The sequence below is a fragment of the Pantherophis guttatus genome, chromosome 1 (assembly GCF_059756535.1).
Source record: "Pantherophis guttatus breed Tessera chromosome 1, ASM5975653v1, whole genome shotgun sequence".
In the NCBI taxonomy this organism is placed as follows: domain Eukaryota; kingdom Metazoa; phylum Chordata; class Lepidosauria; order Squamata; family Colubridae; genus Pantherophis; species Pantherophis guttatus.
Genome location: NC_142063.1, coordinates 329,592,459 through 329,613,894, shown reverse-complemented (window position 1 = coordinate 329,613,894; position 21,436 = coordinate 329,592,459). Strand labels below are relative to the sequence as shown.

Sequence of the window (21,436 nt, the reverse complement as noted above, 5' to 3'; positions counted from 1 at the left end):
AGTTAGGCCAGCCCGGCTTGCTGGAATAAAGACGTCTTTAGGGAACGGCGAAAGGTGCGAAGATCTGGGATCTGCCGTATCTCCGGGGGCAGCTCATTCCAGAGGGTAGGTGCCCCCACAGAGAAGGCTCTCCCCCTGGGGGCTGCCAGTTGGCATTGTTTGACTGATGGCACCCCGAGGAGCCCCGGGAGCGTACTGGTCGGTGGGAGGCTATTGGTGGCAGAAGGCGGTCTTGTAAATACCCGGGTCCTAAGCCATGGAGCACTCTAAAGGTGGTAACCAATATTTTGAAGCGCACCCGGAAGACCTTGAAGCGCACCCGGTTAAGCATAACATCGCATGACTGTGACTCGTAACCTCCCACAAGCTTTTCCATTGACTTTTGCTGGTTGGAAGTCAGCCGTAAAGTTCGCAAATGGCGATCATATGACGGAATGATGCTGCGATCGTTGTAATTGTGGGCCAATTGCCTGAGTTGTGATCACATGGGACACTGCAGTGGCCACAACTTTTAAGGACTGGGTCTAAGTCATCTCATTCAGTGCCATTGTAACTTTGAACAATTGTTGAATTAGCGATTATTTAGAAAGGACTACCACTCTTTAGTTGCTCTGTTGTAAGAATTACTGTTGGCTGGTATTTACTGATCCTTCCCCACGTGGCTTGCAGGGTCCAAGAGAAGGGCCTTCTCTGCCGTGGCTCCCGCTCTCTGGAACATCTTATCTCCTGAGATGAGATTGGCTCCACCCTCCTGATGTTTCATAAGGACATTAAGATATGGCTCTCCCAGGTCTTGAGGAGGAGGAGCTTCATACTGGAGGTAGTTGACTAACTAAAACTTAATCCCATCTCCCCACCCCCGTGTGCCCGGCTCCTTCCTTGCTCATCTGGTGTTAATGGTTGGTATTTGTTAATGATTTTTATCTGCTGTGTTTCTATGATTGATGATTTTAATGTTTTTAAATACTTTAATTCTTTTATGTTTTAAGCCATTCACAGTCGTTGGATATGAGGTGAGGGGCAAATAACATTCATTCATTCATTCATTCATTCATTCATTCATAAATAAATAAATAAATAAATAAATAAATAAATTTCATTGCTTGTTCACAACAGCTCTGGAAAACGATGCTGGCAGGCCATAATTTAAAATATTATCTTAATTAAATCAGGAAGGTTTGGGCTTTGGCATTTATTTTATACTGTGTCTTCTACTTTTGAAATTCAAGCTGTGCCTTACACCAACACAATTATCAAGCCACAAAGCTGACGGGCAATCCCGCTGCAAGGGTACTCACCATCTAAATGATTACGGGAGAGATACTTCAAGCCTTCATCTAGCAGGATAACTGGCAAAGAGATTTGCAGCACTGTCTCCCATTGAGACCAGCTAAGTGGGATCACCTGAAAGATCAGCTGCAAGATAAGAAAATGATGTGGATTACGTCCTTTACCTTACATCAAGTCGTGGTGGCACGGTGGTTAGAATGCAGTATTGCAGGCTAATTCTGCTGACTGCCAATAGTTCGATGCTCATCAGTTCAAGGTTGACTCAGCCTTCTACCCTTCCGAGGTCGGTAAAATGAGGACCCAGATTGTTGGGGGCGATATGCTGACTCTGTAAACCACTTAGAGAGGGGCTGTGAAGCACTGTGAAGCAGTATATAAGTCTAAGTGCTATTGCTATTGCTACCTTCAAAACTCAAGTCTGGGAATGTTGTTGCTTCTATAATGTTCCAAAGAGAAAAACCTGAAGGATACTCAGACTTGCTGAAGTACCAAGAAATTTCAGGATGGGCATCATTTTGGAGTCAGGAACCATATGTAACTTTTTGGGGAAGAGGTGTGCCCACCCCCAAAAGCCAAGTGCAGCTACTGTTCATTTGCATTTTTATATTCTTTTGTTGTTTCAGACCAATGTTTCTCAACCTTACCAACTTTAAGACTGATGGACTTTACTCCCAGAATTCCCCAAGGCAGCCATTCTGACTGGGGAATTCTGGGAGTTGAAGTCTACAGTCTTAAACTTGCCAAGGTTGAAAAAGACTGCTTTAGATTCTCGTTTCTGTGTGTTTGCTGCTTCAAAAAGGGAGGAAACCCTGCTGCTGATTTTTGGGAATGTTAGTATCTGAATCCTCCCCCAACTGTGATCTGAAATCCTGGGATTCTGGGATCCTGAAACCAAGATTGCCCACCATTGCCACCAAGAATCCAAAGAGAGCAGTGGAGACAGGATGTGGCTGAGTGAGATCTTTCTAAATCCAATTTGGGTGCAAGAGACGCTACTTACGGGCATTGGCTTCACGTACAGAATCAGGAAATGCAGAGCCATAGACATGACAATGGCTCCCAGGAGCCAGATGTTCAGCCAGGGAGGCATCCTGAGTAGCGACTGGTTTTCAGACACACTGTAGAGGAGACAGAAGCTAATCATGCATCCACAATTCCTTAGCTTTCTGAAGGCATCTACATTCTACATTCGGTACCAGTTCGCAGCCTGCTGGGAACCGGGCTGTGCAAGCATGGGACCTAGGTGGCATGTGTGAAACCATCTCCTCCCTTCCTCCTGTCACTGCTGCTGATCCGTGGAGCCAAAAAGTTGGGGACTGCTGCTCCATGTCATTTCAGACCAGAGGTGGGTTTCAGCAGGTTCAGCAGGTTCTGACCAGTCTTGGAGAACTGGTTGCGGAAATTTTGAGTCGTTCAGAGAATCGGTAAATGCCACCTCTGACTGGCCCCGCCTCTATCTAATGTCTGCCTCCCGAGTCCCAGCTGATCGGGAAGATATGGGGATTTTGCAGTAACCTTCCCCTGGAGTGGGGAGGGAATGGAGATTTTACAGTATCCTTCCCCTGCCACGCCCACCAAGCCAAGCCACATCCACCAAGCCATGCCCATAGAAACCCACCACTGTTTCAGACAGTTCTACAAAATGACAATTACAGTAGTCCTTGACTTACAACTTACAACCATTTGTTTACTGAAAAAAAGTGACTTATGACCAGTGGTGGAATTCAATTTTTTTTACTACCAGTTCTGTGGGCGTGGCTTGGTGGGCGTGGCAGGGGAAAGATATTGCAAAATCTCCATTCCCACCCCATTCCTGGGGCCAGCCAGAGGTGGTATTTGCCGATTCTCCGAACTACTCAAAATTTCTGCTACTGGTTCTCCAGAACCTGTCAGAACCTGCTGAATAGCACCCCTGCTTATGACCAGTCCTCACTCTCAGGGGTGAAATGCTCCTGGTTCGGACCGGATCGCCTGATCCGGTAGCGATGGAGGCAGGTGGTTCGGAGAACCGGTAGCAAAAATCCCTGCCCTCCCCCCCCATGCCCAGCTGAGCCATACAATCATCAGAGGCTTTTTTTTACTTTTAAAAGCATTTTTTCTACAACCTCTTCCAACGAAAAAATGCTTTTAAAAGTAAAAAAAAAAAAGCCTCTGATGATCGCGCGGCTCAGCTGGGATCCTCAAAGGCTTTTAAAAGAAAAAAACCCTTTTTTTCTTCTAAAAGCCTCTGACGATCCAAGCTGAGTTGCCTGATCATCAGAGGCATTTTAAAAAAAAGGGTTTTTTTTCTTTTAAATGCCTCTGACGATCCAAGCTGAGTTGCCTGATTGGCAGAGACTTTTTTTCTTTTAAATGCCTCTAACAATCAGGCAACTCAGCTGGGATCGTCAGAGCCTTTTGAAAGCATTTTTTTACAACCTCTTCGCCGAAGAGATTGTAGAAAAAATGGTTTTAAAAGTAAAAAAAAAAAAAATGGCCATGCCTACCCAGTCACATTACCCCTCCCAAGCCACGCCCCCAGAACCAGTAATAACAAATTTTAGATTTCACCACTGCTCACACTTATGTCTACTACAGCATCCCCATGGTCATGTGATCAAAATTCAAGTGTTTGGCAACTGAAACGTATTTACAATGGTTGCAGTGTCCAACTCAGGTTATGTGAATAATACCATTTGTAGAGTCCTTCAAGTTTTTAGGGTTCTATAATCTCCAGGGATTTGAAATGGGCAACTAATATTAGAACCATCGTTAAAAACTCATCAACTCAGAAAGTGCACATGGCCCCAGAAGCTGTTGATACAATTCTAAGGAGGAATTATTGAATCTGTCATCTGTACTTCAATAACTGTCTGGTGTAACCAAACAGGACAGTTTCAGACTTTAACGGATAGTTATAGGACTGCAGCAAAAACCCTTGCAACCAGCCTGCCTTTAATTGAAGACTTGTATATTGCCCAGGTCAGAAGGAAGGCTGAGAAAATATCTACTGACCCCTCATATCCTGGACATAAACTGTTTCAACTCCTTCCCTTGGGGTGCTGCTATAGGGCACAGCATGTCAAAACAACTAGACACAGAGACAGTTTTTCCCCTTGTCCCATCACTTCGTTTAACACCTAATTCCCACAGTACTCTTATGCCTAAGTATATTTATCCATGTAATAAGGCTATATTATTATTATTATTATCATTCTCATCTTCTCTATTACTTCCTCTTATTGGTATCATTATTATGATTATTATTATTACTCTGTTGTTTTGTATGTACACTGCGAGCCTCTGCACCAGAGACAAATTACTTGTGTGTATAATCACACTTGGCCAAATAAAGAATTCTAATTCTAATTCTAATTCTAATTCTAATTCTAATTCTAATTCTAATTCTAATTCTCTCCTTATCCTTATCCCTGTCCTGTCCTGTCCTATTCTATTCACCTTCTCAGCCAGCTTGTTATAAAGAAAAACAATAGAGCAAGCTGGATTTGCTTATTGATCACATGATTCATTTAACAACTGTAGTGATTAACTTAATAACCATGGCAAAACAAATTGGACACCTCTCACTTAAGAACCATCTTGCTCAAGAAAAGAAATTGTGGTCATAAGCTAAGGACTATATGTATGCTATCCAAAGTTGATAGCTCTACAACTACACAAAGCACGCCAATGCTGCATAATTATTAAGAAAAGGTCACCATGTCAGTAGCCATCCAACCTGTGTTACAGCCTAAAAAGGGACAACAAATTCCATTGACCCTACAAGACACGTTCAAGTTAACTGGGCAGAAGCATCTCACTCCATCCCTGGCAGTAAAATACCCAAGAGATAAACCAAGAGACAAGCACAAATGAAATAAATGTTTGTTGTCCTTCGAACTCCACTGCACTCCCTAACATGCTGCTGGCATGACTTTCTCCAGGGATTTAGACAGGCAGTGATTTCAAGAATTTATGCCATGGAAGAAAATTATCTAGGCAAGCTTGTTTTGATTAACAACAGACATCCGCATACTGCAGATGCATCCACAAAACACGTGTCAGTTTCAAGATTTCTTGGAAGAACGGCACTCTAAATCCTGCACTCAATATTATCGATCCCTTTAAAAAAAAATGAAAGTAGTCTCAGTAGAAAGTGTGTTGCTTTTTTTCTTCAAGACACACCCAACAGTACCTGTTGAGTGCGTTGCACATCTCAATTGTCACCAGCACTGAGAGTGCCATGGTGGTTGGGTAACGGGATTCGAAGATTTCACAATCGATGCCTTCGAAGATGGGGTTGTCTTCCGTGCATCTCATGAAGTTCCTCTGTAGGCAGAAAATACAACCTAAGGTTCAGTGGCTGCGAGGTGTGGCTCGGAGATTAAGGTCTTCCAAAGCTTGCAGTGGTCTAAAGACTTCTAATGTCACTGGGGATAGTCATTACGGGAGGAATTTTACTATCATTTTAATGAAAACTTGGGCTATTTTATATTGTGATCTTGATCGTTTTTATTACAAGCCAGTTGAAATCCATAAAGCATAATAAATAAAAATACATAAACCCCGGCATGCAGCAAATATTATAAGCAATAGGAAAATACTATAATCCTTTCAAAAGGTAAGGAGTTCTGCCATCTACATTGCATTCAGCTCCTATAGGAAAGTCAGGTTGTAAATCTAAAGATTTAACAAAGCTCAAATAACTCTGAAAACATGTGGAACAGAAAGACAAAGTTTAATAGCCTCTCTAAATCTGAATAAAGAAAAATTATGCAATTCTCTTGGGAGTTTTCCACAATTCACCACCGAGAACCCCTGTTCTATGTTAACACAGAAAAAAAAAGTCAGTGTTTGATTTTTAGATGCTACATGTCTTCCTGCAGGGATGTTTTCTTGCTCTGTGTGAGATTTGTCACATTGGCTAAACAATCTAAAGCATCATATTCTGGACATTAGCAAAAGTAAGAATTAGCAGTTTTCCTTTTTTATGCAACTAGTAATTTTTTTCTCCCATGATTTCCATAAAGATTCCCTACATTACAGAAACTCCTGCTGTTTCCACAATCCAGTGGCAATAATAGATATAAAGAAGAATGAATCCCTTGAAATGAAAAGGAATTCCTATGGAAAAACTTAATAAAATATTTTTTTAAAAAAAATTGAAGTATAATGCTGTAATAGCAGCTGTCTAAATAAATTAACAATAGTATCTTCACCTTCTTGAAGCAATAAGATAAAAGACAGTATGTATATGTATGTAAGGATGCGTGGCTCGTCCTTAAGGAGCTACATCTGTTCCTAGCCTCACCCTGATAACATTTATTCTGAAGCCACATTTTTGGCTCTAGATGTAACATGCATCGCATCTCTGCAAGATATAAAGATGCAAACTGTTTTTTCCCCCAAGTTAGATCTCTAACTTACCAGCTGATGAAAGGTAACTTGAGGTCCTTCAGCATCGTATAAGAACCACCAAGTAGCTGCACCTACAGTTGCAAACCCAACATAAACTGCAAAGGGAAAAATAAAATTAAATAAAGGAATGGGACTAAGTTAAATAGCTTTTTGGTCTTCATTATATATCAGGAGCCAGCCCCACCCCTTTTTGTCTAACTACATTCCAACCACCATCACTACCTGGTACATTTCAAATAAAAGCCCAAAATCATTGGACATTGTTAATTCGGTCTATACCCTGTTTCAGCTTAAAGAATCTAAGCAGCTTAAACGTTACCTGTTTCATTCCTTAAGCTATATACTACTAAAACTCTTTGTTAGGGAATTAGTATTACCTACTTTGTTGGGTTGGCAATATATAAACCATCAATATAGCTTTAAGACTGCTGTATTGCATCATATTGTGTCCTGATTGGTTAGCTCTGTAGCCAATCTCCTTAAGAGGGAGCTAGAAACATGTTTCTTTTTGCTGTTCTTGCTCTCTGATATCTCTGTATGCTACTGTTTGCAAATCTAGAAGAACTGTTTATTGTGAATGACTATGACGACTAGTAAGAAGACTTTGTTATTGGATTATCCCTGGACTGTCATTTTGCTATCTCCTGCTTTATATGTGTATGACCTGGACTGTTTAGTGGACTGTGCCTTACTATTTCCTGAAAGTAAACACAACTCAGTGTATCTGTGTGTTGACTGTGTTTATTCGTATCTACTCTCAATCGCTTTCGTGTGTACACCCTTGCTATTCAAGGGTTACTCTGCGAATTCCTTAACACTCTTGCTATCATGACCTTTAACTGGGTGAAAGGATGCATTGTACAGCGACAATTTTTGAACCAAGGTACCTCAATTAGGCTAATTTAAAGAATGTGTCCAAATCTGGGACCCATAACTCCTGAGTGAATGAAATTCGGGAAACATGTGGCTCCTTTAACGGTACTGGTAGCTGCCAGGCTCTTGCTGCCATTTTGTAATGTTTATTTTCAATGTTCCATAGCAGTTTCTCAGTCAGTCACGCAATCCCTCATTCCCTCCCCCATCCAGCAACAGCCACTCACTTGCTTTTTGGGAAGGGAAAGGAAGGGAAGGGAAGGGAAAGGAGGGAAGGACGATTTCTGATGCTCCCACTGGAGCATTCTAGGATTTCAAATCCACTCATCTGGAAGGCACCCAAAATAGGCATAAAAAATGTTCTCACCTCCAATTGCAAGGTAGCGGAAGAACAACCATCCACTAATGAGAGGTTCTCTAGGGTTCCGGGGCAATTTATCCATGATGTCAAGGTCAGGAGGATTAAAGCCGAGGGCCGTAGCTGGCAGACCATCAGTCACCAAATTCACCCAAAGCAACTGGACTGGGATCAAAGCTTCAGGAAGGCCCAGGATGGCCGTCAAAAAGATGCTGAAAATGGAATACAAATATATATTTTTGTGGCCTTCAGCAGCAAAAATGATAAGGAGTCTGGAGGCTAAACTTACGGTGAATGGTTGCAGGAACTAGGTATGTGTAGTTTAACTAAGTTAAGGACTGGGGTGATATGACAGCATGGTTCCAGTATTTCAGGGGTTACTACGAAGAAGTGTATAAGTCAACTTATTTTCCAAAGGCAGGACAAGAAGCAATGGATGGAAACTAATCAAGGAGAGAACCAACCTAGAACTAAGGAGAAATTTCCTGACAGTTAGAACAATTAATCAGTGGAACGATTTGCTTTCAGAAGTTGTGAGTGCTTCAATACTGGACGTTTTTAAGAAGAGATTGAACAATCATTTGTCTATAACAGGGGTGTCAAACTCAAAGCCTGTGGGCCACATCTGGCCCACGGGATGCTTAGATCTCGCCTGCTGGCCTGTCCTGGAAGTAGCAAAGGACTGGCCCGCGGTGCCGCTGCCAGGGAAATCAGTGGCCCTCCTGAGCTCTGTTTTCGCTGGCAGAGGGTTGCAGGAGGTTGTCCCAGCCAAAACTGAAGCTCAGGAGCCCATTTTCGCTGGCAGAGCATTCAGGCCACAGGTGCCCCTGACATGAGTGACATCAAGCTGGCCACGCCCTCCGTGGCCATGCCCACCCCAGCCCCATGAGGTCAAACACAATCCTGGTGTGGCCCTCAATGAAATCGAGTTTGACACCCCTGGTCTATAATGGTAAATGATCTCCTACATGAGCAGGGTGTTGGTCTAGAAGATCTCTAAGATCCCTTCCAACCCTGTTATTCCATGTTATTCTGTTATTTTATTAGGGCAGGACTAACTATTTCAGACTAAACCAGAATGTTTAAATCATTGACAAATCTTTATAATGTGACACAGAGCTAGACAGCACCCAACAGAAGCCCTCAAAGAGTTGACAATGGTACACCCTGAAAAGCTGCTTTCCGCAACTATATCCTATTGTACCTTTGCACAATGTTTGCATACTATATAGTAGGAACACACTGTACTTTCAAGGCAGCAGATTCAAATTATACAATGCGATCCAACAATAGAAGCATCAGATCAGACACTCAGCCAACATTAACTAGCCCAGATGTAATTTGGGGGAGTCACTCAGTCATTTTCTTCGAACAGTATTTTCAGTTGGAGCTGCAAAGGCCCATTTTTACGTTCTAGGTTCCAGATGCTACCTTTACCTTGTACTTAGGTTTTGGGCAAGTTGTGGAGCTCTCCGCCTCAACCAGTTCGATTCCTCTGAAATGGGGACTTTGTGATCAATCATGCTGGTCACAACAGCAAAATTGTACATGGGCATGTAGACTTTGAAAGCCATTTTGTGAGAGTGTCTAGAGAAATTCTTCATGATTATAAAGTGCACACCTGGCCTCCCACATCTGGGGACTGTTTTCCTCACTGAACTTTGCACCAGCTCAAATGGAACATTTTTGGTTTTAAAACTGAATGAAAACAGAGGTTCCCAGATCTGAAACTGAATGCCCCCCCCCAAGAACAATTTTGGCATAGTTTGCTATTAATTCTGTTGAATTTTCCAGCAGATGTGCTGGAGAATTGCCTCTTAAATTGAAGCTGAAAATATGTGAGGGGACATATAGCCTCCCAGGATTCCAGGACCCCACTCCTGCCATCTCCAACCAAAATGTCCATCACCAATAGAATATATGTACCCAGAGTTGAATGGTGGTGTTTTTGATGACTTCACCAAACTCAGAAAGCAACAAGATCTCCACAGAATGTCCAATGTTTGTGATGGATGAAATCTGCAATCCCATAACTATTTTCTCTACACTTCATTATTTTCAGTTCTGATCAGGGCTGCCCTAATGCTCTTACCAGACGACTTCTCCAACATTAGAAGAAATGAGGTAGCGGATGAACTGCTTCATGTTGTTGTAAATAGCTCTGCCTTCCTCCACAGCAGCCACAATGGTAGAAAAATTATCATCTGACAAAACCATCTCTGCAGCTGACTTGGCCACCGCTGTTCCAGAGCCCATTGCGATACCAATTTCAGCTTTCTTCAAAGCAGGGGCATCGTTTACTCCGTCACCAGTCTGGAGAAAATAAAGTTAATTTTGCCCAAAGATTTGCATAATTCAGTGTTTTGTTTAGGAACTGTTTCCAACACTGGCCAACCTGATGCCTCCAGAAAATCAGAAGATATATGAACTCAAAAGCTAGTTTAGACTGTCAAAATAGCAATGGTGGACAATTCTCTACTAGTCTACCTATCTTTTTGATGTGTTATTAAACTAGGCATCTTGATGTATTATTAAACTAGGTATCTTTTTCCTTACCTAGTCCACTCCAGATATGATGGATTAGGAATTTCCCAAATTCCCAGCCAACATGCCGAAGAATTCTGGGAATTGAAGTCCAATAAAGAGCCTTGATAGTACAATGGTTTAATGCACCCTGTTATTAACATAGCTGCCTGCAATTTCTGCTGGTTCGAATCTCTCCAAGGCTCAAGGTTGACTCAGCCTTCCATCCTTTCTAAGGTAGGTGAAATGAGGACCCAGTTTGTGGGGGCAATAAGCTGACTTTGTATAAAATATACAAAAGAAAGAATAAAGGCTATTGCCTAATGCATTGTAAGCCGCCCTGAGTCTCCGGAGAAGGGCGGCATATAAATCAAATTTTTTTTTTTAAAAAAAAAACTATCTGGATACAGGGGTGAAATGCTACCGGTTCAGGCCAGATCGCCTGAACCGGTAGTAAAAAGTGCTACTGGTTCGCTGAACTGGTAGTAAAAAGTGCTACTGATTCACTGAACCTATAGTAAAAAAAAATGTAAAAAAAAGTTCCGACGATCAGCTGAGTGACACAAAATCGTCAGAACTTTTTTTTTTCATTTTTAAAGCAATTTTTTACTACCGGTCCAGGTGAATAGTTAGTAAAAAAATGCAATTGTGCGGCACAGCTGTGATTGTCCAAGCCTTTTAAAACTTTTTTAAAGCATTTTTTTACTACCTATTCTCCCGAACCAGCAATAAAAAAAATGCTTTAAAAAAGTTAAAAAAAAGGTTCTGACGATCATGTGCCACAGCTGATTTTCCCCCCACTGTTCTACTTACCTTCTCAAGCCTCCTTTTGGAGCGTACTGCGCATGTCCATGCGGCGTGCGTTTGGTGCGAATTGTGCATGCATGCGCGCAGCACATGCTTGCCGCACAGCATGTGTACGCAGCCAGCAAACCGGTAGCAAACCGGTTCAGATTTCACCACTGGATAGCACCAGATGTAAAGACTAAACATTGGCAGTTTGATGTTGGATGGACTTCAACTCCCAGAATTCCCCAGCTAGTATGCTGAAATTGAAATCTTCAAGTTGCCATAGTTGAACTGAACTATAGATACATTCTCATCCAAGAAAGGAGAAAGAAACCTGAAGAATACATGCAACCCTATTTACTTAGTTATTTGATTTATATCTTGCTTTTCATCTACCCCTCCATGCTATCTTCCAATACCTCTAAGTAAATCTGGAGGATCCAAAGACAAAGAGGGATCATCTGAACTCACCATCGCTGTGATTTCATTGAATGACTGTAGGTATTCAACTATCTTGGACTTATGCGCAGGCTCTACCCGGGCAAAGCATCGAGCTGAACGGCAGGCATTGCTTTGGGCATCTGGTGAGAGATCGTCAAATTCTCTGCCCGTGTAGGCTTTGTCGGTCACCTCCTCGCTCTCTGAGAAGATCCCAATCCTCCGGCAGATAGCCACGGCTGTTCCTTTGTTGTCTCCGGTGATCATGATGACACGGATGCCCGCTTTCTTGCACATTTCGATAGATGACACCACTTCCTTCCGAGGAGGGTCCAGCATTCCCACGCAGCCAACAAAGGTCAACTTAGTCTGCAGGCAAAAGGGAGTGAGGGAAGACATCTTTCTAAAGTTTGATTTTCTACTTTCTAAACTTTGGATTTAGGGAAAATGTTGTGTGGAGGTGACTGCTGTTGAACCAACAGAAACCAGACTTAGATGGTGTCACTTCTCCTCAGAGCAAACTAGCCAATGTAGCAACTCTGTTGAGATGTGGATTAGAATCTGACACCTAGAAGAGGAGAACCTTAAAGCCATGTGCCTTCCTGCAATAAGCTCAGAACCCCCCGCACAATTCCTCTTGAAATGTATTGCTGTGATCTATTTTTAAGTACAAACTTATTTTACTGTATCAAAGTCTTTAAAAGACTTAACTTTTCAGTATAATTTGTGGCTGGTTTAGATTTATAGGGGTGGATAGTTTCTGTAAGGAAAGGATATTTGGTTTTACATTTGGGATGCAGCTTTTCCTTCCTTTTTGTGAGCGTGATTTCAACAGCCTTTGCCTAAAAGGTTACCCAGCCTTCTTCCAAATGTATAAGGAAAGACACACCTTTTGGGAGATTCCTTATCATCCAACATCATGAACTCCCCTTGTGGAATCATAGAGCTTAAAGAGACCATAGAGGTTTTCTAATCCAATGTAAGACCCAACAGAGCATCTCTGGTGGTTGGTCATCCAGTCTCTGTTAAAACCTCAGCAAAGACAAACTACCAGGTCACATGGCAGCTTAATCCACTGGCTGATGGCATGTACAGTTTTAACATTTTGGTCTTGCCCTCTGGGCAAAAGGAGAAAAAGTCAACTCCCTTCTCCCACCTCCAGATATTGGAGACTGCTATCAACTCTCATCTCCAAATTATCTTTTCTGTAAATTAATCCTACCTAGAGGTTTTAACTATAAGTCCCAAATGTGCTTTTTCAGAAGGCAACTGGACTTTCTTGTTTTTTCTTTGAAGACGTTTCGCTTCTCATCCAAGAAGCTTCTTCAGCTCTGACAGGATAGTGGGGAATAGAACGATTCATATATGAATGTACTCCAAAATTGTATTTGCTTTTTTAGCAGCTGAGTCACCGTACTGGCTTACACAGGTAGTTTTCGCTCCCAGGACACTGCAGGAAGGCCTACTAGGCCCAAAACCAGGCATGGGGGACAGTGGGGCGGCCTTCCTGTGGCCTGTTTTTGCTCCCAGGAGGTCTACTAGGCCTAAAACAGGATGCGGGGGGGGGGGCATGGCACATCCCCCCCTGCGGCCCGTTTTTGCTCCCAGTGGAGTGCAGGAGACCAAGTGCTGCCTGTCACACCCCCTGGCCACGCCCACCCAGCCGATCATTAGGACAGAGAACCGGTTGTTAAATTATTTGAATCCCACCACTGGTCATAAGCAACTTTTTTCAGTGTTGTTGTAACTTCGAACGGTCATTAAATGAAGGGTTGCAAGTTGAGGACTACCTGTATAGGGCCTATAAAGACCCTCTTGCCCACTTACTTCATAGTTAACAAACTGGCTGGAGTCATCGAGATGCATGTCCTCTTTCCGAGGAGGATGGTCTCGTGTGGCCAAGGCGAGACAGCGTAGAGTGTCGATGCCGGTACCCCAGTCCCGGATCTTGGAGAGGATCTTCTCTTTGACAGAAGAAGTCAAAGGGACGTGGTTTCTGCCGACACGAACGTAACTGCAGCGCTCAATGACACTTTCCGGAGCACCCTTGCGAAAGAAAAGAAATGAAATGTCTGAACTGACCCAGACAGTCAAGCAGGTCAACTCTTGGAGCCTAATGGGAAGTGTGTGTGTGTAATTTTAAACCTTGTAAATCTTGGGTTGGGTGAAGCTTTGCCTTCTCTCCAAAAGTTTTAGCCTAATGTTGTTAATTCATCTAATAAAAGAGGAAATTAGTAAACACTTGAGTAGTAAAGAAATGAAGGGCATTCAACATACTTGGAAATTTATTTTATTTTAAATGTATGTCTGTGATCTGATTAGCTTACATTTGAGAATGCGATGTCGGACACGCTACTCAAAGGCCAAAGACAATTTGCTAGGCTATGTGAAAAATAAATGTTTTTTTCATGCAAAGAGTAGTTAATTTATTAGGTCGGAATGCCTATTTTCTCTCTCCAAATAAGTTCTGCATCGAAAACTAATCAAAGAGCACCCCCTAGCGGAAACACAAGACTTTAAGGCAATCTCTAGGACAGTGATGGCTAACCTTTTTGTCATCGCATGCCAAAACCAGGGGTGTGCCCATACCCATAATTCAATGTACCCCGCCCCCTGCGCATGCACGCGCAACCCCCACGCACTCCCCCCACCTTTGGCAAGCGATGGCATGGTGGGCCTGGTAGGCTCGTTTTTCACCCTCCCCAGGCTCCAGAGGCTTTCTTGGAGCCTGGGGAGGGTGAAAACGAGTCTCTCCCCCCCCCCCCCCGGAGGCCAGAAATGGCCTGCTTGCTGACTTCTGGTGAGCCCGGAAGGCCTGAAAATCAGATGTGCATGCCAGAGCTGAGCTAGGGCAACGCTCGCGTGTCCACCGATATGGCTCCGCGTGCCACCTGTGGCACGTGCCATAGATTCGCCATCACAGCTCTAGGACGTTAAGTCAACATTTATTTTGAAACACAAACACTCATTCTTTTTCAAAATGTGTCAAAGATATCAGAGAAAGGGAAGAAAGAGTGGAAAAAAAACCTGAGAGGCACAGATCATTTCCTTACTTAAAGCACAACCATTTTGCTTCTAAAGAGACAGAGTTCAATCCTCTACAGCAGTGGTTTCCAACCTTTTTTGGCCATGACTCACCTAAGCATCTCTAAAATCCTGATCCCCCCCCTCCCTTGACATATAATTCTTACTATTCAAAAAGTGACTCCTACTCATGCGGAGGAAGCCTAAAAGGCCATTAATTTGGTTTAAACAAGGTTCCAATTGCCCCCATTAAAAATCAAATTGCCCCCCTGTGGGGCGTGGGCCCCACATTGGGAACCACTGCTCTACAGCAAAGATGGGCAGCTATGGCTCCTTTACGACCTGTGAACTTCAACTCCCAGAATTCCTGTGCTAGCATGACTGGCTGGTTGAGGAATTCTGGGACTTGAAGCCCACAGGTCATAAAGGGACCGTAGTTGCCCACCCCAATGCGCTCTAGAGCAGTGTTTTTCAAACCTGGCAACTTTAAGATGCCTGGTCTTCAATTCCCAGAATTCCTATTCTGGCTGAAGAATTCTGAGAGTTGGTCCATGCATCTTAAAGTTGCCAAGTTGAAAAACACTGCTCTAGTCCCTAAAGGAATTCCTCCCCTTGACACATCACAGCAAACTCATCAATGCATTAGGGGGCAGTGCTGAGGAATTTGAGGGAATCGAAATTCTAAAAATATTAAGTATTTAAGGAATAAAGAAAACTATCCTAAGGATGGGTGTGGGGAAATGAAGAGACAAATTAGAATATGTAATGAGGACTGAGGACTGAGCAATGACTATGGAGGAGAAGAAGAAGAAATGGAAAACACAAAGATGGAATGGAGCAATGGAGCATCCTGGAAAAAAAAATCCTTGGTAAGCCAGTGTGTGTCCCATTGAAAAGTGAAGCACCACTATAACCACACCGCCATTTGACTTGTCAAGTCCAGTGCATAGAGAAAGCCATAGCAGCGGTGCCTCTAACTCAGGGGTGAAATCCAGCAGGTTCTAACAGGTTCTGGAGAACTGGTAGCGGAAATTTTGAGTAGTTCAGAGAACCGGCAAATACCACCTCTGGCTGGCCCGAGTGAGGTGGGAATGGAAATTTTACAATATCCTTCCCCCAGGAGGGGAGGGAATGCAGATTTTGCAGTATCTTCCCCTGGAGTGGAATGGGGATGGAGATTTTGCAATATCATTCCCCTGCCACGCCTACCAAGCCATGCCCACAGAATCGGTAGGGAAATATTTTGGATTTCACCCCTGCTCTAACTGTGCCTTCACCACAGCAGGATCTGGTGCCAGCTGTTACCTTGACGAAGAGCTTGCCGCTCGAGGAATTGTGACTGGAGGCCACAGGTGTGCAATACACAGACATGGACTTGCGGTCGCGGGAAAATTCAAGGGTGCATTCCTTCTTCATCAGCTTTTTGATTACCTGTGTGTGTGGGGAATGACAACAGGGAACCATCAGTCTCAACCATAGAAATTGTCCTTGAATATATATTAACGTTTCTGTGAAGCAATTTTTAAATGTACAGATACAGATAAGCGTTCTAGAGTCACAGATCACAAATGCAGAGTAGCGTCTGGAATGCAAAATATACCGTCTATGCCATGCATGTTCTTTTCAGAGTGTTATATTTGTTCTCAGCCTAAAGGATCAGAAGGAAAAACAAATAAAAGGGCCACATTGTTTTTCTCTGTCTGGGCAAAAGGATAGCCTACAGAAAATGTTGGTTGTTGCCAAAAACAGTGTTGTATTTGTTTGCTCTTTTTGAATGTGCACAGGAGGTTTTTTTTTTTTTTTAAAGCTAAATTAAGCCTTTTAAAAATTTAATACTGCTCTTCTGCTTTTTATTTCATGAAAATATCATGATCTGAAGGTTGATACTTTGTCACCAAAGTTTATAGACAGGTTCTGGAAAGCCTCCAGGGCAGATAAACTGCATTTGGTCCATTGGTTGCAAATTCCAGCTCCAGACCTTTCTTGCCAGGCCAAAGTATTATGGCATTGAAATAGAGACTTGGTTACATAGCCTAGGAATATTTTGCACCCAGCATAGAGGTCTATCTATTTATTATCTAACAGACAATAAAGAATTTGCAAGTTAAAAACAATTCCGGATATATTTACAAGGTTATTGTATGCATAACTACACGGATGGGTCACCCACGAATGTCAAGAAAGCACCAAATTTAATATTTAGTTATTTGTGGAGTTATTGGATTTACATTCAGCTTTTCCATTATGCAAATCCTCAAGGCCGCTTCCAACAATTAACACAGCAACTGGCAATGCCTTGGTGCTCTGGAATTGTCCCATTTTTCTCCCCTGCAGAGAACTGCAGCAATGGTTTATGGCTAGGAATAGGCTTTTATTGGGCAAACCACGCTTAAACATGGTCTGCAAGTCCCCATTTAAAGATCACAAATGCTGTGCTAAAATTTCTTCTGTTTCTACCCTGGAGAAATTAACCTCTTACTCACGGTATTGCAGGCACTGGCTCTTTCTACTTTGGAAAAACCACCAGTGTCTGTATTGAAAACATTCATCTTCTCCACAAGGCAGGTCAAGGCTGTTTCTGTCGCTTCGCCCACCTTTTCATAAACTTTCTTGGACTAGAAACCGAAAGGGAAGGTGCACAGTTAAACCAAAAGCAAAATACATTTCCTGCAGTGGTAGGCACTGCAACCTAGTTTGTTAAAAACAATTATGTTAAAAACAATTATGTTAAAAACAATTCCTCACCAGAGGAAAGGATGTTCAAATCTCAACGTTAAAAACAAAAAACAGTAAAATAAAGAATCTGGTGTAATATGTCTGCTTAACATGTAGGTAGGGAAAAAAAATCTAATTACCCTGTTTCCCTGAAAATAAGACATCCCCCAATAATAAGCCCAATTGGGCTTTTGAGCGTATGCGCTAAAATAAGCCCCCCTAAAAATAAGCCCTCCCCGAAAATAAGCCCTCCCCAAAAATATTTAAATGTGTGTGCAGCTGGTCCCCGCCATTTCCTCTGGTTAAGAGTTAGGGAGACAGAGCTGGAAATCAGGTAAGACGGCAAGAGGAGCCCCATCTTGCTCCAGGTGCCCCAAAATAATAAGACCTCCTGGAAAATAAGGCCAAGTACTTATTTTGGGGTTCAAACAAATATAAGACATGGTCTTATTTTTGGGGAAACACGGTAATATATCTAAAAGGACATATTACTACGCTGGAAATGGTAAAACCCTTTTTTTTTCTTTTTGCATTTTTTCTTTTATCTTAATTTGTAGGATTTTTATCTTTCTATTTTTAAACTTCAAGAAAATTATTCAAGTAGGATATACTTTTTGCATGCTATTTTTTCCCTGAAAATTAAGATTGACATGTATAACATACTCATTTTTATACATCAAAAGAAATGACAAATTCGTTTTAAAAGTGAAGCCTCCTTCAGTCTGAATCACAATTTCCTTTAGCTCCAGGCAGACTTCACAGTTCAAACTGGCGAAAGCTCTTCTGGGAACTGTAGGCTGAGCTACTGTATGATTTTCTTCCTGATTTGATATATAATATATGAGCACTGGTGGCGCAGTGGTTAGAATGCAGTATTGCAGGATAACTCTGCCCGCAGTCTGGGGTTTGATCCTGATGGGGCTCAAGATTGACTCAGCCTTCCATCCTTCCAAGGTTGGTAAAATGAGGACCCAGATTGTTGGGGACAATGTGCTGGCATTAAAAACCACTCAGAGAGTGCTGTAAAGTACTATGGAGTGGTATATAAGATTGTTAATGCTATGGCTAATACTAATAACAAAAAACTCACCTCATTATAATCCAGCGAGGAATCATTGCAAAGGGCACAAATGGTTGCAAGTTCTACTAAGCCATCAAATTCTCCACACTTAACAGGGTTATCATTCTTTAAGCTGCCATTTTAAAAGGAAAATAGGGGAAACAAAGTAAAATTATGTCTGACTGGCAATGAAGAAGCTTATATCCTTTGCAACCCGAATGCAGTAATCAATATAACAGGGCAGTACATTGATTTTTTTTAATTATGGTATTTAGTAATAGTACTATATCTTACCATAGCTTTCCTAGAAGAAAATTGTCAAAGAGACTTAGGACAAATTCCATAACTGACAGGTAATCTGTTCCGGCAGTCATTCAGTAACATATTTCTACAAAATATGGTTTTAAACTTTTGTCTGTCTCAGCCAGCTTCAGGTCCTTAGTCCTGACTGTGAAACTGAATTCAAGAGAATTTTAACAGAATGGTGGGGCTTATGAAGATTCTGGAAGCAGCAGAAGCAATGGAGATCCTGAACAATTATTTCAACAGAGCTATGAAATCTTCCCAGTGCCATTGGCTGGGTGCTGCTTCTCCAGGCTCAGCATAGATCCTGGAATTTGACTGAAAAGGAGTTTTGTTATGCTTATAGGTGGCCTACTGGTTAAGATGCTGGGATTGTCAACCTGAAGGATGACCGTTTGAAACCCAAGCACTGTGTGATAGGGTGAGTTCTTGTTCCTGCCCCAGCTCCTACCAATCTAGCAGTTCGAAAGCATGCAAATGCAAGTAGATAAATAGGTACCACTTTGGTGGGAAATTAACAGTGTTCCATGCGCCTCGGTGTATAGTCATGCTGGCCACATGACCACGGAAGCGTCATTGGACAATGTTGCCTACCTTGGCTAAGAAATGGAGATGTGCTCGGTGCCCCTCCTTGAGTCAGACACGACTAAACAGAGGAAACCTTTACCTTTTCTATCTATAGATAAGACAGAGAATGTGTGTAACCTTCTGTTTCAAAAGAAGTATCTCAAAATAACTGGACCACCTAGAGTTAGAAAAAATTCTTTTGAAATTGCTTTATTTCCAAATACACCTACTTTTCTGTGTACCTATTTATTGCCTTTTTTTTGTTAACAGGGGAAAGAAGGAACCATTCCAATTTGCAGGTCTCTCTTCTGAATTCTAAAATGCCACCAACTGGCTAACGCTACAACATTTGATTCTCTAGGACACTGTGAAACCATAAGTGAGGGGGAGGTAAGACATAGGGATCCAAAGGGAATGTGAGGTAGCAAGAGCGAGAAGAATATTTTTGATGATTTGGAGAGCTGTTGCCAAAGTCAGAGCAGACAGAACTGACCTAGATGGAGCCCAATTCAAGATAAAGGAATTTTATAGAAAAGCAACAATTGCATAATGATGGAGCACAAGCAATGCAAGGAGAAGATGCCAACAGCATCTTCAGATGGGAGAATAGAATAGAATTTTTATTGGCCAAGTGTGATTGGACACACAAGGAATTTGTCTTGGTGCATATGCTCTCAGTGTACATAAAATAAAAGATACATTCATCAAGAATCATAAGGTACAACACTTAATGATAATCATAGGGTACAAATAAAGAGAAAGATCCGATCTGAAAGCCACTGGCAACAAGTACCATCTTCCTGTCCTCCAAATGTGTAAGAACTGAAACTCCCACAATTCTCGGCTAATATGATCATAGCTGATGATAATGTTGGACATTCTGGGATTTGAGGTATAAGTAAAGAACAGCAGGTTAGAGAAGGCTGGTTTACAGACATCCCTTCACGTGAAACTTCAGGTATTTAGTGACAATCGAACCAGATGGATCAGCAATTTGGTATCTCCTTCATAAACCTCACTAGTATCTAATTATTCTGAAACCTTCCCCCACCAATGCCCTTTACTCAGGTCTTCTCACAGGCACATTTGCTGATTGTCAACAGCTCTCTAAGGTTTTGGGTGGCTTTCTCATGTTTTCCATCTGGAGGTTCTTCTTCAAAGGCCATGCTCTACCTTGGAGATGTGGCTGCTACATAAAAGAAGAGGAGCTTTGCCCTTATTATAGGCCCGTGATGGCGAACCTATGGCACGCATGCCACAGGTGGCATATGGTGCCATATTGGGGGGCATGCGAGCTCAGCTCCGTTGGGCCTTCTGGGCCCATCAGAAGTAGGGAAACAGGCTGTTTTCTGCCTCCGGAGGGCCTTGGGGTGTGGTGGGGAAGGCCTCTCTCACCAGGCTCCAGAGCCTTTCTAGGGTCTAAGGAGGGCGAAAAAGGCCTTCCCCAGCCCCCCGGATGCCCTCCGGAGGCCGGAAACAGCCTGTTTGCCAACTTCTGGTGGGACCAGAAGGCCTGTTTTTTGCTGTCTACAGGCTCCAGAGCCTCTCTAGGAGTCTGGTTGGCAAACGGGCCGTTTTTGGCCTCCGGAGGGGTGGGGAAGGCCGTTTTCGCCCTTCCCAGACTCCTACAGAGGCTCTGGAGCCTGGGCACAGCAAAAAACAGTCCCACCGGAAGTTGGCAAACGGGCCGTTTCCGGCCTCCAGAGAGCCTCCGTGAGGGGGTGGGAAAGGCCGGTTTTGCTCTCCCCAGACTCCTAGAAAGGCTCTGGAGCACGGTGAGAGAGGAAAAACAAGCCTACCGGGCCATCGCGTGCCAGGAGCAGAGGGAGTGGGGGTGGGTGGGTCATGCACGCATGCGCAGGGCGCATAGAATTATGGGTATGGGCATGCGCGACCCCCCCCTCCGCTCCTGGCACGTGATGGCAAAAAGATTATCCATCACTGTTATAGGCTAAGGCCCTCCTCTTGAGAACTTCTTATGGGAAGGCCAGCTTCCAATTAGCACGTGTGCATGCACACACACAGATTTTTCCAGACAAATTCCTGTGAAAGAGCCTTTTTAAAGGAATGTCGGAAGAAGGCCGTCTGTCAGTGAGTGG

The 21,436-nt window shown here is 42.9% G+C and overlaps 1 protein-coding gene across 1 annotated transcript in view; it reads right to left on the bottom strand.

The window, feature by feature from the left end:
• ATP2A3 (ATPase sarcoplasmic/endoplasmic reticulum Ca2+ transporting 3) overlaps positions 1 to 21,436 on the bottom strand; it is a 148,828-nt gene that overhangs the window by 6,458 nt on the left and 120,934 nt on the right. Inside the window, exons 10-20 of the mRNA XM_034420907.3 lie at positions 18,498 to 18,600; positions 17,176 to 17,307; positions 15,998 to 16,123; positions 13,496 to 13,714; positions 11,702 to 12,037; positions 10,011 to 10,231; positions 7,928 to 8,130; positions 6,697 to 6,782; positions 5,465 to 5,598; positions 2,291 to 2,408; positions 1,299 to 1,416 (exon numbers count right to left, since the gene is read on the bottom strand). Of these exons, the coding sequence (XP_034276798.1) occupies positions 1,299 to 1,416; positions 2,291 to 2,408; positions 5,465 to 5,598; positions 6,697 to 6,782; positions 7,928 to 8,130; positions 10,011 to 10,231; positions 11,702 to 12,037; positions 13,496 to 13,714; positions 15,998 to 16,123; positions 17,176 to 17,307; positions 18,498 to 18,600 (1,796 nt within the window). The remainder of the gene's footprint in view (positions 1 to 1,298; positions 1,417 to 2,290; positions 2,409 to 5,464; positions 5,599 to 6,696; positions 6,783 to 7,927; positions 8,131 to 10,010; positions 10,232 to 11,701; positions 12,038 to 13,495; positions 13,715 to 15,997; positions 16,124 to 17,175; positions 17,308 to 18,497; positions 18,601 to 21,436) is intronic.